Genomic DNA, 13,488 nt, shown 5'->3' with positions numbered 1-13,488 from the left:
TAGTGGAGTTTTTATGCTCGGCACAGATGGCCTCGACTATTATGGAAGAATTGAAGAAATATACAAACTTTCATTTTATGGTGCCAAGCCTTTTTATCCTATCATATTCAAATGCCATTGGTTTGATACTCGAGTAACGAGACAGACCCCTAATCTTGGGCTAGTCGAAATTCAACAGGATTTCGTCTATCCAGGAGACGATGTCTATATTGTGGCTCAACAGGCCACGTAGGTTTATTATACGTCATACGCATGCCAAACCAAAGGGCATCTTAAGGGTTGGGATATCGTGCACAAGGTCTCGCCACACGGATAAACTACCTGTCCCAAACGATGAAGATTACAACTTCAACCCACACACATATGATGGAGAGTTCTTTCAAGAAGAGGGGCTAGAAGGGAGGTTTGAGATAGACTTAACCGAAGCCATCGGAATGGAACTAGACAATGAAAGGGTTGATGATGAGGACGCTAGGAGATGAGGTGCAAAATGTGAAGGACTTTCGAAATGCTTGAGCGATTACGTTTAGGCAATGACAATGAAGACAACATTCCTCCTTCGGATAGTGTTGATTATTTGGGCAATGACAATGTTGATAGTGATGACAAGACCTATGATCCAACTAATCCCAATCATGAAGATTATTTCTAATACATGTAATACTATGTTTTTATAATTATGTTTTGTTTATTTTGCATCTATTTCTATTTCTAATTACGTCTTGTTTATTCTTTTTAATTGCAGGTGATTGAACAAAGATGGCGGGCCGAAGCGACCGTCATAGGGACGTGTCCTCGCTTTACCAAACACGACGCACTGCAGATGCCGCTCCTAGGTGAGGGGCTCGTCGAACAGGAGGAGGAGGAGGAGCAGCAGCCGCAGGAGGCAGCCACCAGCCGCCTCCTACCACACAGCGTGAGGAGGACGAGGAGGAGGCGAGGCCCAGGGACGACGACGAGCTGGTTCGGCAGACGGACGAGGAGGAGGGGGCGCATGAGGGGGAGGGGATGCACGAGGAGGATGGTACGGGTTCTGCTTCCTCTGGTTCGTCCAACGTCTACTTGCGAGGTCCGACGAGCCTCCCTCCTGGTTCCGCTTCCTCACCAACACCCAATGATTCACCCCGAAGGGCAAAAGTAAGTAACTTTAGATTTAATCACCACCACTTCATATGATATGTTGAAAATCGATAGAGAAACTAATAATTTTTCTTAATTACTTGTGCAGGAACTGGACGATTGTGTCGGGTGGTGGTCACGGACGCCTGGTCAATGGCGTCCTAGGTCTTCTGTGCAGGCAACACTATCCTGGCCTGGTTGACTACGCCAGCAGGAGGGAGCCGGCCTGGACGTTTGACCACTACGCCGTCACCCCCGATGTGGGTTACCCCAACAAGGCGGAGCGGGTGAAGGCGGAGTTTTGGGTAAGTCTCCCTCGCACTACACTGCTCAATACATCACATTCATTGGACTTTTCTTGAAATAATGAATGGATACATCGTGTCTGTATGCAGACTTATTTCAGATGCGAGGAGGGATCTGAGGCCAGGGCAGATTTGGTGGCTACCAAAGCCTGTAAAAAACTCGTCACCGACATGCATCACGAGACGCGCATCCAGAGCATCATAACCTACTACGGGTCAAAACTTGGAGAGAAGGTCAGCAAAGAAGAAGCAAGAAAGATGACGCTGACCCGAGGACCAGTACCTTGAGGTAGATAAAGAACATTAATATTGATTTATTTTGAGATTAAGTTGGTTTAATTTGATCTTTTTATATGTCAAATACTTGATGATGTGTAGATGTGTCCCTTGGTGGTGCTCCTCGTATCCCGAGTGCTGGGCGATGATCGTGGACAAGTGGTTCACGCCCGCGTGGGCCGAGACGCACGAAGCTGCCCGGGAGCGGCGTTTGCAGATGCAAGGTCTAGCACACCATCAAGGCAACCGCAACCTCAGCCAGATACAAACAATTATGGGTACGCTGAATTCATTTATCTATTCTGACGCTCAATTATGCCTGATTTCTAATCATCTTGCTGTCTTTCTCGTAGTCGGAGGCACATGGTGGTCAGCAATGCTCTGACTTCCAGACATGGTGTATGTCCCACAAGGGCAAGGCGACGTCTGCCGTCTCCTACAACCCGGAGGACCCGCCCGAGGCGTACACCAACCCGAGCGTCCACACCCGCATCAGTGAGTACACGTCGACGGCAAGGTCGGTCCATGGGCCTACAGTACGACCCGAGCACCCAGGACTTTGATGCAGAGATCATCATGAGGGTGTGTGGAGGCAAGAAGCATGGGCGGTACTGGCTAGGTGACGGCGTCATCGACTCGACCTCTACTCCCCTCTCTTCTCAGATCCGAGCACGGAGCACGAGTGAAGGCCCGGCCATACGGCCACGGCCAAGCGCTTCACAGCAACGGGTCGACGCACTCGAGGTTATTCCTGTTTTACTCGTCGTAGATTGATCTTTACACACCTTAATTAGCTTTGCATTACTGAAACATTGAAGTGAAATATTGCAGGCCCGGCTGGAAGAAGAAGCAAGGCAACGTCAGGACCTGGCGGCCTAGCTGCAGTCCGAGCGGGCCACGCGAGAGGCCCAGGCGCAGAGGATGGCGGAAATGATGCAGTTCATGCAGACTCTTGGGCAACATACGGGTCTAGTTGTGCCACCTGGGCTGTTCGCTCCACCTCCGACTCCTGCAGTTGCAGCTACTCTTGTGAGTTTTCGCTTGTGCTTTGCTTGTATGACCTAGATTAGCTATCCAAGTAATCTTGTCTAACACATGCAATGTCTTCTCCTTTGTGCAGCCTCAGTCGGAGGGTTCAAATAATCCTAGCTCATGCGCCTCCGACTGATCCAGCTTTTCCTTCACCAGGCACTCAGTTTCCACCTTTATGATGAGTAGCATTAGTTGTATTTGCATTTGTTGTTCACTTCGTGATGGATTTCTGATATACTTGTCATGCACTAGTGGTATATTTGGATAACTGTGATATATGTGATAGATGTTTGGATTGATGTATGTGGTATATGTGATGAATGTGATATATGCGATGGATGTGATAAATATGTGATGCATGTTTGGATGGATGTGAGATATATGTGATAATTTGTGTTTGTCGTGATGGAATGTAAAAAATGAAAAAAAAACACTGTTTTTGGTCAGTTTGCCGAGTGCAATAGTCACTGCACTCGGCAAAGCTGGAAAATGTAGCAACCCGTTTTCCAGCTTTGCCGAGTGTCATGACCATAGCACTCGGCAAAGATTTTTTTTAAAAAAAATTAAAAACTTTGCCAAGTGCCACCCGTTCGGCACTCGGCAAAGAAATTTTTAAACAAAAAAAAAATAAAAAACTTTGTTGAGTGCCATCCTGGGCGGCGCTCGGCAAAGAAATTTAAAAAAAATAAAAACTTTGCCGAGTGCCATCCCGGGCGGCGCTCGGCAAAGAAAGAATTTTAAAAAAATTAAAAACAAAAAACTTTGCCGAGTGTCGTCCGGGTTGGCACTCGGCAAAGCCGCCGTCACCATTTCCTAGGCCATTTTCTTTGCCGAGGGCTGGCTCGGCACTCGGCAAAAGCTTTGCCGAGTGCCCGACAAATGGCTCTCGGCAAAGGCTGCTTTGCCGGCCATTTTTTCCCCGAGTGGTCATTGCCGAGTGCGGTACTCGACAAAGCCTTTGCCGAGTGTATTTGGGGCTTTGCCGAGTGCTGCAGACACTCGGTAAAGCGCCTGAATCCAGTAGTGACTCGTAGATCAATACGACGTCCTAAAATAGCGTTCAGTATTTGAGTGTTTAATCGAAATACTAGTAATTTATGGATTGACATTTAAAACGACATTGTTTCAGGTTCCTGGGTATGGGATCGATTCCTGTTACGCACGAACATAAAGCATATAATACCACATGCATTAGTCCAGATCACTTAACTAGAGAGAGGGGACGTCTCATTAGTGTGCTAGCTTTATTCCAATGAGTAGTAAAGCATGAATAAGCGTCATACATATGTTAGAACTATGCAAGATGCAAAGCAATATGCTTCCCTTTGCGTTGCCACATTCAATGTTTGTCCTTTTCCTTGCAAAATAACTATCCAGCAGCAGATATTCTTCTTGCCCAGAAAAAGCATCACCGCACCTACCATCCCTACCATACACATACACATGATTTTTATAGACGATCAAAATCGATATTTAGATGGTTTTTAAAACCAGTAGAGAAATAAAGGCATTTTTAGAGATTATATATTTTGTAACCGCCCTCTAAATCTCCACCTACCTGAAAATTGATTTTACCTAAATGTTTTTTAGATTGTTTATCATTTTTTATAAATCATAAAAAACTAAAAAAGTACATTCATGTGCTTGGTGGAAAGATTAATTTCCTCTTGTGTAATCAAGTGCACCACTCCTACCGTCATACTACATAATCACTTGCAACAAAACATAGGATACCGTGTTTATGTAAACACCTACAAATATTGTATTGAATATTTTGGATCATAAACGTTCTCAAATGATAATATTTTGAACTTCAAAGTTTTAGATCTCATCGAACACTACAACTTTGTTACAGGGAGTGTCACTTTTTCCTTTTCTGTTTCCCTCTTCCTGTTTCCGTTCTTCCCTTGTACATATGTATATATTTGTTTGTCATTCCTTTTATTAACGAAAATGAAAAAAATAGGTAGGAGGCTCCCCTACTAACCCTTTCAAAAAAAATATGAGAACTTAAAAAAAGGTATATATCAATCTCTAAACAATCTCAAACAAAAAAATTCGTCAGCTGTAAAGTTTTAGATCACGCCGAGCTCTATACTTTTGGTATAAAGTTTGTCTTTATAAGACTTTATTTGAAAAATTATGAATTTATTTGTTTGCCAGCTAATTTCAAGGACAGTTGACTTCCGTAAAAGACAGATTTATAGAGGTGGTTGACTTAGTCAGTCATCCATAAAACTCACCTATTTTTAGAGCAGTTCACATAAGACCAGAAACAGCTACACACAGGGATGGAGTCGCCCCCCCCCCCCCCCCCCCCCTGAATGTGAAAACTGCACTGATTTTATTTGAAATTCAAATAAATTTTGAAAATTTAACACTGCTAGCATTCAATAATTAACTTCCTGGCTCCGCCCACATCTTTTTTTACCGGCTGGCCTGTCCAGAAGTTGCCTTAAAGATAAAACGAAAAAGGAGAAACCAACGCTGCAAAAAACGAAGGAGGTGTCAGTGCATGTCAACGGCGACAGGTAGTCACGAGCGCAGGCTCTCGCGCACGCAGCTCACCCTTATAGAGCGAGCAGCCAGTTGCGTCTGTCCACGCGGCGCGCGCAGCGCGGCAGACCTGCAGAACGTCGCATGCATGCAAAAACCTGCCCATGCTTTTGCCATCGATGCATTGTACTACTACTACGAGTGCCGTCCAGTCCAGATTGCAGACAGGGCACAGAGGGGTAGCTGGTGGCTGGTGGTGCGGTACCGAGGATATCAGTCGAAGAGAGGAGAAAAGAACATGAAGAAGGCGCGCTGGTGGGCGGGCTCCGGCCGGCCGGCCGGCAAGAGTCGCTGACGAAGGTAGGAGGGGGACGTGGACGCTGTCCGCTTTGGTCGCCTTTTGATTCATCCATTTGTTCCTTGATTGGACATGTGGTAGCGGCATAGCGGCATCCAGAACAGGAGACAGAACCCATCATGCAATGCATGGTCGACACGGACATTCATGCACGCGCAGCATATGATAGACCATATGAGATGCTGACAAGTGCACTTGCAGAGTCTGTCCTACTCCTACGAGCGCACGAACGGCATGATGATGGTGCCGCCTCGTCACGCGCTGGTGGTCGAATCGAAGAAAGATGAAAAGCTAAAGGATCCGGTCGTTTGGGCGCCAAGGCCAGCTGGGAGTCTGGGACTGGGAGACGAAGCTGGCTGATGACCGTTCGAGTGGAAAACTGACTGAGCGCGCGCGCGCGGAGAGAGAGAGATCTCCGAACCGCGACACCTGTTCGCATATGCTAAAATTTGACTTAAGCTGATATTTATATTAAAATATTATGAGAGAAAAAACACTATTCCTTGAAAAATAGCTCAAGCTCCCTTCTGTTTTGCCTTGGTGACATTTGTGTGTGAGTTCGACAATGACGGCTTAGCCGATGGCGGGAGTGGTGGCGGGAGTGGAGGGACCGTCCCATGTCCATCAGGCCTACTCCTATCGTCGATGTGACAAGGAAAAAATCCGCATTATTTTTCTCAACTTTCGCAAAAGTTCGTTTTCCCCCCTTGAACTTTAAAATCAGGCAAAACACCTTCCTCAAATTTGAAAATTGTTTATCTTACCCCCGTGGCCCGGTTATAAGCGGTTTTGAAGAGTATTTTTCTTTTTTATTTATTTCGGCTGAATCTTTGAAAAATCATAGTAAATCACATAAAAATCATAAAATGGAAAATCTAATTTTTTTGGACTCCACATGAGTAGATCTACACAGTGAACATATAATATGGTATGCTTTAGTATAAAGTTTTTGTTGTAGCTTTAGATCTATGCTTTTCTACAATTAAATAGAATAATTAATAGCTGCAGTTTCTATGGTCTAATTATGGTGAAATTTTTATGGTGGGCTAACTATTGTATGCTTAAATTATAGTAAAAATTTTATACTCATTTGATCATGTATAACTTAGTTATTGATTTTATTTAGGTTTATGCTTGTTAAATATAAATAAATTTATAACTAAGTTGTACATGATCCAATGAGTATGAAAATTTTACTACAGTTCAATCATACAATAATTATCCCGCCATAAAAAATTCATCACAATTAAACCATAGAAACTGCAGCTATGAATTATTCCAATTAATTATAGAAAAGCATAGATCTAAAGCCACAGCAAAAAAATTGTATTAAAGCATACCATGTTATATGTTCGATGTGTAGATCTACTCATGTGGAGTCCAACAAAATTGAATTTTCTATTTTATAAATTTTCTATGATTTACTATTATTTTTTAAAGATTCAACTGAAATAAATAAAAAAGAAAAAGACAAAACCGCCTTCAAAACTACTTATAACATGGCCATGGAGGTAAGATGAACGGTTTTAAAAATTGAGAGAGGTGTTTTGCTCGGTTTTGGAGTTCATGAAGGAAAAGCGGACTTTCGTGAAAACTGAGGCAGGTAATGTGCACTTTTTTCATACGACAATGAGCATGGCACGGTTATCAGGCGGGCCCATCGGTAGAAGAACCCAGCGCAAGCGGGGCAGGCCGGCCCAGCCCGGTGTGCTGCAGCCGAAGCCCACCAGCAGCACAGCAGGCACCAACCAGTCAGGCGGTGGGACGTCCTCGTCGGCTCGTTGCCGTCTCGCAGTCGCAGATTATCGCTGTGACGAGGAGGTGTAAACTGTCGTCGGCTGGCGGCTGCGCTGCGCCTCTGCCTGTGGCAACGGCGACCCGTGTGGTGTGTGGGTGGAGACGCCCAGTGTTTGCTGCCATGATGAGGGGGACTGGAGACGATCAGACGACGTCCTCCGTCCCCATGCTCCTCTGCGTAGCGCCCTACCCAGCTGCACGTACGGGACGCTTGACGGCTTGAGCGATGCATTTGGATGGCTCGAGGTGGCAGAGGCAGGGGCCCTGCGACTCCGACTGCGATGCGAGGACAGCGGCGCAGGCGGGCGACAGGCTGCAGCCGTGTTATCGCTGTCCTATGACAGTGTATAGAGTATTAAATATAAATTATTTATAAAATTAAATACACAAATTGAGACCGAGACAATTTTTTAAATCTAATTAATTGATGATTTGACAATGTGGTGCTACAGTAAATATATACTAATGATGAATTAATTAGGCTTAATAAATTCGTCTCGCGAATTACTGACGGATTCTGTAATTTATTTTTATATTAATATCCGAACATCCTATATATGTGATACCCCTAACACCTCCTAAACTTTAATCGCTGTCCAACCACCCCCTTAGGCCCACCAGTGAGTACTCATGCGCGCGGTTAATTTCAACGTGCCTTCCTTGCTTATCGCTTTTACTTCACTGCACCTGCATGGCTGCATGTACAACTTGATGTAATGGAGGCACAGGCACTGATGAGAGTAGACCGTCATAAACTATTGAGCCCATCCGAGGGCATTCGATAATTATAGTTTAGTAGCAGCTTATTCAGATGGTTTGTTTTTAATCTGTTCATCTTCTAGAATTCCTATACTGATTTATTTCTTGTAAATCCCCTTGTTACAAAACTGCTCAGACTGATTGATGAAGAAGAAGATAAGGCGTTCTCAAAAAAAAAAAAAGTAAGGCGACAGACCGACAGCGTGCAAACGTTACGGCCCATATATCTGAATAAGCCAGCCTGCACATAGTTGAATCATACCCAAGTCCATAGGGCTTGTGGTCTTGCGTACCTATTGGGCCAAGCCTTCTTTGTGAATATGGACCGGACCTTTCTTTTCTCACACGGAAACCGACCACCTTGCTAGGGTTTTGCTCCGCTGCTCCCCCGCCGCCCCTGCGCAGTATAACCAGCCGAGCCGTCCCGGCAAAAATCCTCCTCGACGGAAAGCGTGCAGTAACGAACCAGCCACCCACCGATCGCCCGCGCAAGACTTGGGGAGCAAGCAAGGCGAAGCGGCCGGCCATGGATTCCTTCTCGTCCTCGCTGCCGTCGTCAGGTCCCAGCGCCAACCCGGACGCTGTTATGGAACAGATCAAGGCGCAGCTCGCACAGGCTTACGCGCAGGAGTTTCTTGAGGTCAAATCTCTTGCAATCTTTTTCTTCTTTCTATTGACGCCACTTTGCTAATCCTAATATGCAATGGATGTTTAGATTGTGCTTGCTAACTGATGGATTGCGATTCTTGATTTCGCATATGGTACCTTTGCTTTGCTTGAGGGGAGCGATTTGGGGCTCCTTATTTACTGTAATTGATAGCTCAAACATTGAACTACCTTTGGGTTGATACATTGGATGGAGCAATTGAGCTTGAGAGCGGGTTAGCTTATTATAGTTGCACAGGGGGGGGGGGGGGGGGGGGGGGGTGATGAAGCCCATGCCCTGTTATGGATGCAAGGAGAAAACTCAAGCTTTAAGTTTTTTAATGAGCGGTGGGCGTCGGGCCTCTCATTCAACTTAGGTAGTCAAGAGATCAATTGCGGGTGATTTTATTGGATTGAAAACCTAATTGACAGGGTGACCTTGTTAAATTCTTTTTGTGTAAGATGGTTTGCCGTTGTTTTAGAGATTTGTAGATTATATTGTTAGGTTGATCTCCACCAACTTGGTCCAACGGCCAATTGGGCCCTTGAAACCGTGCCCTGATCGGGGGTGCCCAACCGTTCCATGCTTGGTGGGCCCCCGTCGCACAGCGCTATAAAAAGGGAGGTGGGGGCCGGGACACAAGGCACGAGATTCACCTGTGCTGCTACAACCCCACCTATATCCTAACCCTAAGCCGATCTAGAGAGGGGGCGCTGCCAGCGACGGGAAGCACCGCCACCGGCCACCGTCGCCTCTGCACCGCCTCTCTACGACCGCGCCTCCACCGCGTCACCGACACCGACGCGATGGCCAGCTCGTCTTCCTCGAAGGCGGCCGATGGTTTGTTACCCTTCATCCCTCTCTCTCTCTGTTTTCTCGCACTAGATCATGTTCTAGGGTTTACTCCATATCCTAAATGTCAGTTTGACCCGCTAGATCTATGGCTAGTGGATCCTGTTAATCTATCATATATTAGTTAGGGTAAAATGGTGAAGCAATGCTTATATGCTATATAGCCTATAGTGACTGTTGATGGTGGCCAGAACTAGGCTGGCAGCTGGTAATTGAACAAGTAACAGCTGGTTCCTGGTCTGATTCTAATCAAATTTTCAGTTTCCTTGCATTTCTTCTATCAAACATTCAACAACTTTGAACTAGGTGAAACTAGCGTGTGCTAAAAAAATGCCCAAAACAGCACTTCCAGTCAGACATAAGCTTATTATTTTAAAAAAAGTCCCCCTAGCCTTCCTAGGCACACCTTCCTGTCTATCCTCTAAGCAACCTAGGCACCTGCCTAGCCACCTTTTTGCCGCCTAGGCACACCCCACCACCTCATTAAGGCCTTAACACTTTTCACAAAGCATTGTTAGTACTGCATTATTCCCGTAACCTTGTGGAATTCTAGATACAACCTATATATGATTGCACCAAGTCCAAATCATGCACGAGGTCCATGTCCATAGACATGAGTTGAAATACATATTATAGCACCCAGTTGGCATCTGCTAAGCTAGATTAATTCACTGGACAAAATTTACATACCATTTAGATTACATATTTTAGCTTCATCATACATTCAACTGCTGCATCCATGTACTTGTCCTCCCTCAAATATGTTGATGTTCCGCATGCTGCTTGTTTTCTAATACATGCTTTGTGTAAACACACTGTATTGTTCTACCTGTGTATGCCTCCTTTTTTTTATATTCTTGCTTATATTGAAAGCCAATAAAGAGTTTTGCAGCATCAGTTTTACACAATGCTGGGTTTTTATGCCAACATTATTTTAGGAATATGATATTTCTCGGTTTATATTGAAAGCCTATAAGGAGTTTTACAACATCCTTTTTACATGCTGCATGGATTACTAGCTGACCATAGCTTATTAGTAGCATCCTACATTTTAGGAAGCTCCCATTAGCATAAAACAAAGACCAAGTTTAGGTAGATGGCCACACATCAACCACACAAAACTAACCACCAACAACCTTGCCACAGATCAAACAGTTTAGGACCGGGCATACTCACATTTGACACAAAATCATGCATCCAGTGTAGTGGTGGCATGATGATCTTTTCTACCTTTGTTTTGCTTGTTTTGAGCAGTGTCTTCCACTTCTGCAGAAACGGTACCCAAGAGAATATAACCTCAATTGGTTTGTTAGAAAATTTCATTTAAATTGGCATCCTTCTTTTTCCCAAACCGAACCTTGCCCCATTTGGCCACTTCCATTCCAGAGAAACGGCAGCATTTGGCCACTTCTATTCCAGAGAAACGGCAACATTTGGCCACTTCCATTCCAGAGAAACGACAATAGCATTGCCGTTACAAGTAGAAGTAGAAGACAAGTGCTGCAATGAGAAAATAAGCTAAATCTAGGAACCTTCATCGTTTGACTAACATCTATGATATGCGGATACTTCCAAACTCTCGCACATTGATACTCCTCCAATACTTGTCAGGCAAAGATACTCAGACATGTATCGGACATTTTCATGATTTTTGAATAAATAAAAATATAAAATAATTATGATACTTTTGTTGACACCCCTTACTCTTAGATTAGATTCTTTGCACACATCTGAATCCTGAACCCTCATTACCTCCATGAACCCACCCACTGCACGACACCCCATTTGTTCCCAACAATACATAGGAGCAAATAATCAGGTATATTTCGAGACTTATTAAGTCAACAACAACAACAACAACAAAGCCTTTAAGTCAATAGTAAGCAAATCAAGTTTCACCATAACCTTTCAAGCAATGTATTTTTTAAAAAAATATATTATATATTATACATATATCCCAGTATCTAAAATCCTGTGTCACGATAGTGCCGGATTGTGTATCTGTATCCTTGTATTCAGGTAACGCATCGTGCGTGATGACTTAGGTCAAAACTAAAAGTTCAACAGGATGGCAAAGCCACAGCAATAACCAAAATCTGGGAGAACAGCCTAAACTTTGATGGTGTTAGGTTTTCAATTCCAGTTGACATTTTGTTCTGCATCTTTCAAAGTGCCACACAAAACCTGGAAATAAAAACAAAACTAAGTTTTATGAGATCCCAAATCCTTTCCGTAACTGATTGTCCCACAAGTCAGCTCCTGATATTCATTCCCGGTTGCGTTCAAAAAAAAAATCATTCCCAGTCCTAATCGAAGGCATTTATGATTCTTTATGCCTTTATCCTTTTGATCTCAACTTGTTTTTCCTTTTGGCCATGGATGATTCTTCTTCGAGCTGTGTTTAATAATGGAGTAAATGTAATTTTTTTGTTGAGGCAGTACTTTCAGCCTGAAAGGATGACATAATAAGCAGTATATATGCAATTAGCCAGTTATCTTGGAAGTTTCTACCTTCTTGTTTCTGTGCCACCAGTATTAATTTCTTTCGCTTTGGGTCGTGTGCAATGAGTCCTGAGTCCGATCAATGGACTAGTTTTTCTTTGGCGTCACATGAGGAATTTGAAAGCTATTTAGTTGCCTTGGAAGATTCACAACCCTGAGAGGACAAATGATGTGTCTAGGAAATTGCCTTTCATATGGTGCTACGTTTTTCTTGAGCAAATAGGATGATGTTGATTGCCTCAACAAACTTGAGGAAACAAAGATTACACACGAAAGCGCAAAGGATGAATCTTGGAAATTTCCTTGTCATTTCATATGGTGGTATGTCTTAAGCTGACAGGTGTGTTGATCTGTCTTGCAGACCGTCGGGAACAAGTGCTTTGAAAAGTGCGTGACCAAGCCAGGGTCAAGCTTGAGTGGAAGCGAGAGCAGCTGCATATCACGTTGTGTTGACCGCTACATTGATGCCACTGGTATTGTCAGCCGCGCTCTGTTCAGTTCCCAGCGCTGAAGTCCACATGAACAAGGAGAGATGATTTCAAAGATCGCTCGGAGAGTGATGTCCCCATGAGATTTTTGACTTGTCAGAATACAATGACATTCGGTGCTTGATTGTTCAAAAAAAGTCCGCTTAAATGTGCTCTATTTAATTGGCTCAGATTTTTGACTTGTCAGAATACAATGACTCGGGGGTTTTCTTGTAAGCCTCTCTGCTTTAGTAGCAAAAGAGAAACGTGCTCTATTTAATTGGCTCAGATGTTTAGTTATGCTCATCATGTGTGGTTTGGCCCCGTTCGCGTACCCTTAAACCTGGCTTGATCTGCTTCTTTTTTTAATCCGGAACAGTGTTTTTCTCTCACAAATTCCTCCAGATTCTTCTAGATTCCTTCAGAATTCCTCTAACCGAACGGGGCGATTTGTTTCCCTTGACGTCGCATGCTTCTTATGCATGTTTGTTCCCAAGCCTTCGCCAATGTCCTGAGGGACGTTGTTCTTATTTGTCGTTGTAATGATACTAGCTCTAAGACAACATCTCCAATGATACTAACTTTTAGGATAACATGAGTAGCCTCACGTGACATTCTCATACAATATCGAAATGTGTGCATGAGTTAGTTTCTAATTAATCAAAGCTAGTTTCTCTATTCTTTATTAAAATATGAGACAATATACTATGAGCTAGCTCATAAGTTGCCGTTGGAGCTGTCCTTACATGCTCTTCCTCAAGTTGTCTGTGCAAGCGCATCCTTGCAGGATCAGATGTGCACTAGCTGCTGATTTGTTTGACCCTAGGGATGGATGGTGTGTGTTTGGAATGCCGAAACAATGAAAGCAGGAAACGTTTT

General features: G+C 44.0%; 1 protein-coding gene across 3 annotated transcripts; it reads left to right on the top strand.

Annotated features, from left to right (window-relative positions):
• Nucleotides 1-8,518: 8,518 nt before the first annotated feature.
• On the top strand, nucleotides 8,519-12,919 carry LOC136464149 (mitochondrial import inner membrane translocase subunit Tim13-like). Of its 3 annotated transcripts, none has more exons than XR_010761147.1 (3): nucleotides 8,519-8,782; nucleotides 9,492-9,628; nucleotides 12,504-12,641. XR_010761147.1 is itself a non-coding variant. In XM_066463108.1 (2 exons), exons 1-2 carry the CDS (start codon nucleotides 8,669-8,671, stop codon nucleotides 12,651-12,653), a joined length of 264 nt encoding a protein of 87 aa, XP_066319205.1. In that variant the 5' UTR covers nucleotides 8,519-8,668; the 3' UTR covers nucleotides 12,654-12,919. The 3 variants fall into 3 exon arrangements, 1 of the variants encoding a protein (XP_066319205.1); XR_010761146.1 differs by having other exon boundaries at nucleotides 9,293-9,628; XM_066463108.1 differs by lacking the exon at nucleotides 9,492-9,628 and having other exon boundaries at nucleotides 12,504-12,919.
• Nucleotides 12,920-13,488: the final 569 nt, after the last annotated feature.

This window comes from Miscanthus floridulus, chromosome 7, assembly GCF_019320115.1.
Source record: "Miscanthus floridulus cultivar M001 chromosome 7, ASM1932011v1, whole genome shotgun sequence".
In the NCBI taxonomy this organism is placed as follows: domain Eukaryota; kingdom Viridiplantae; phylum Streptophyta; class Magnoliopsida; order Poales; family Poaceae; genus Miscanthus; species Miscanthus floridulus.
Note: the sequence above shows the minus strand (reverse complement) of the source record. Positions and strands in the feature narration are given on the sequence as shown.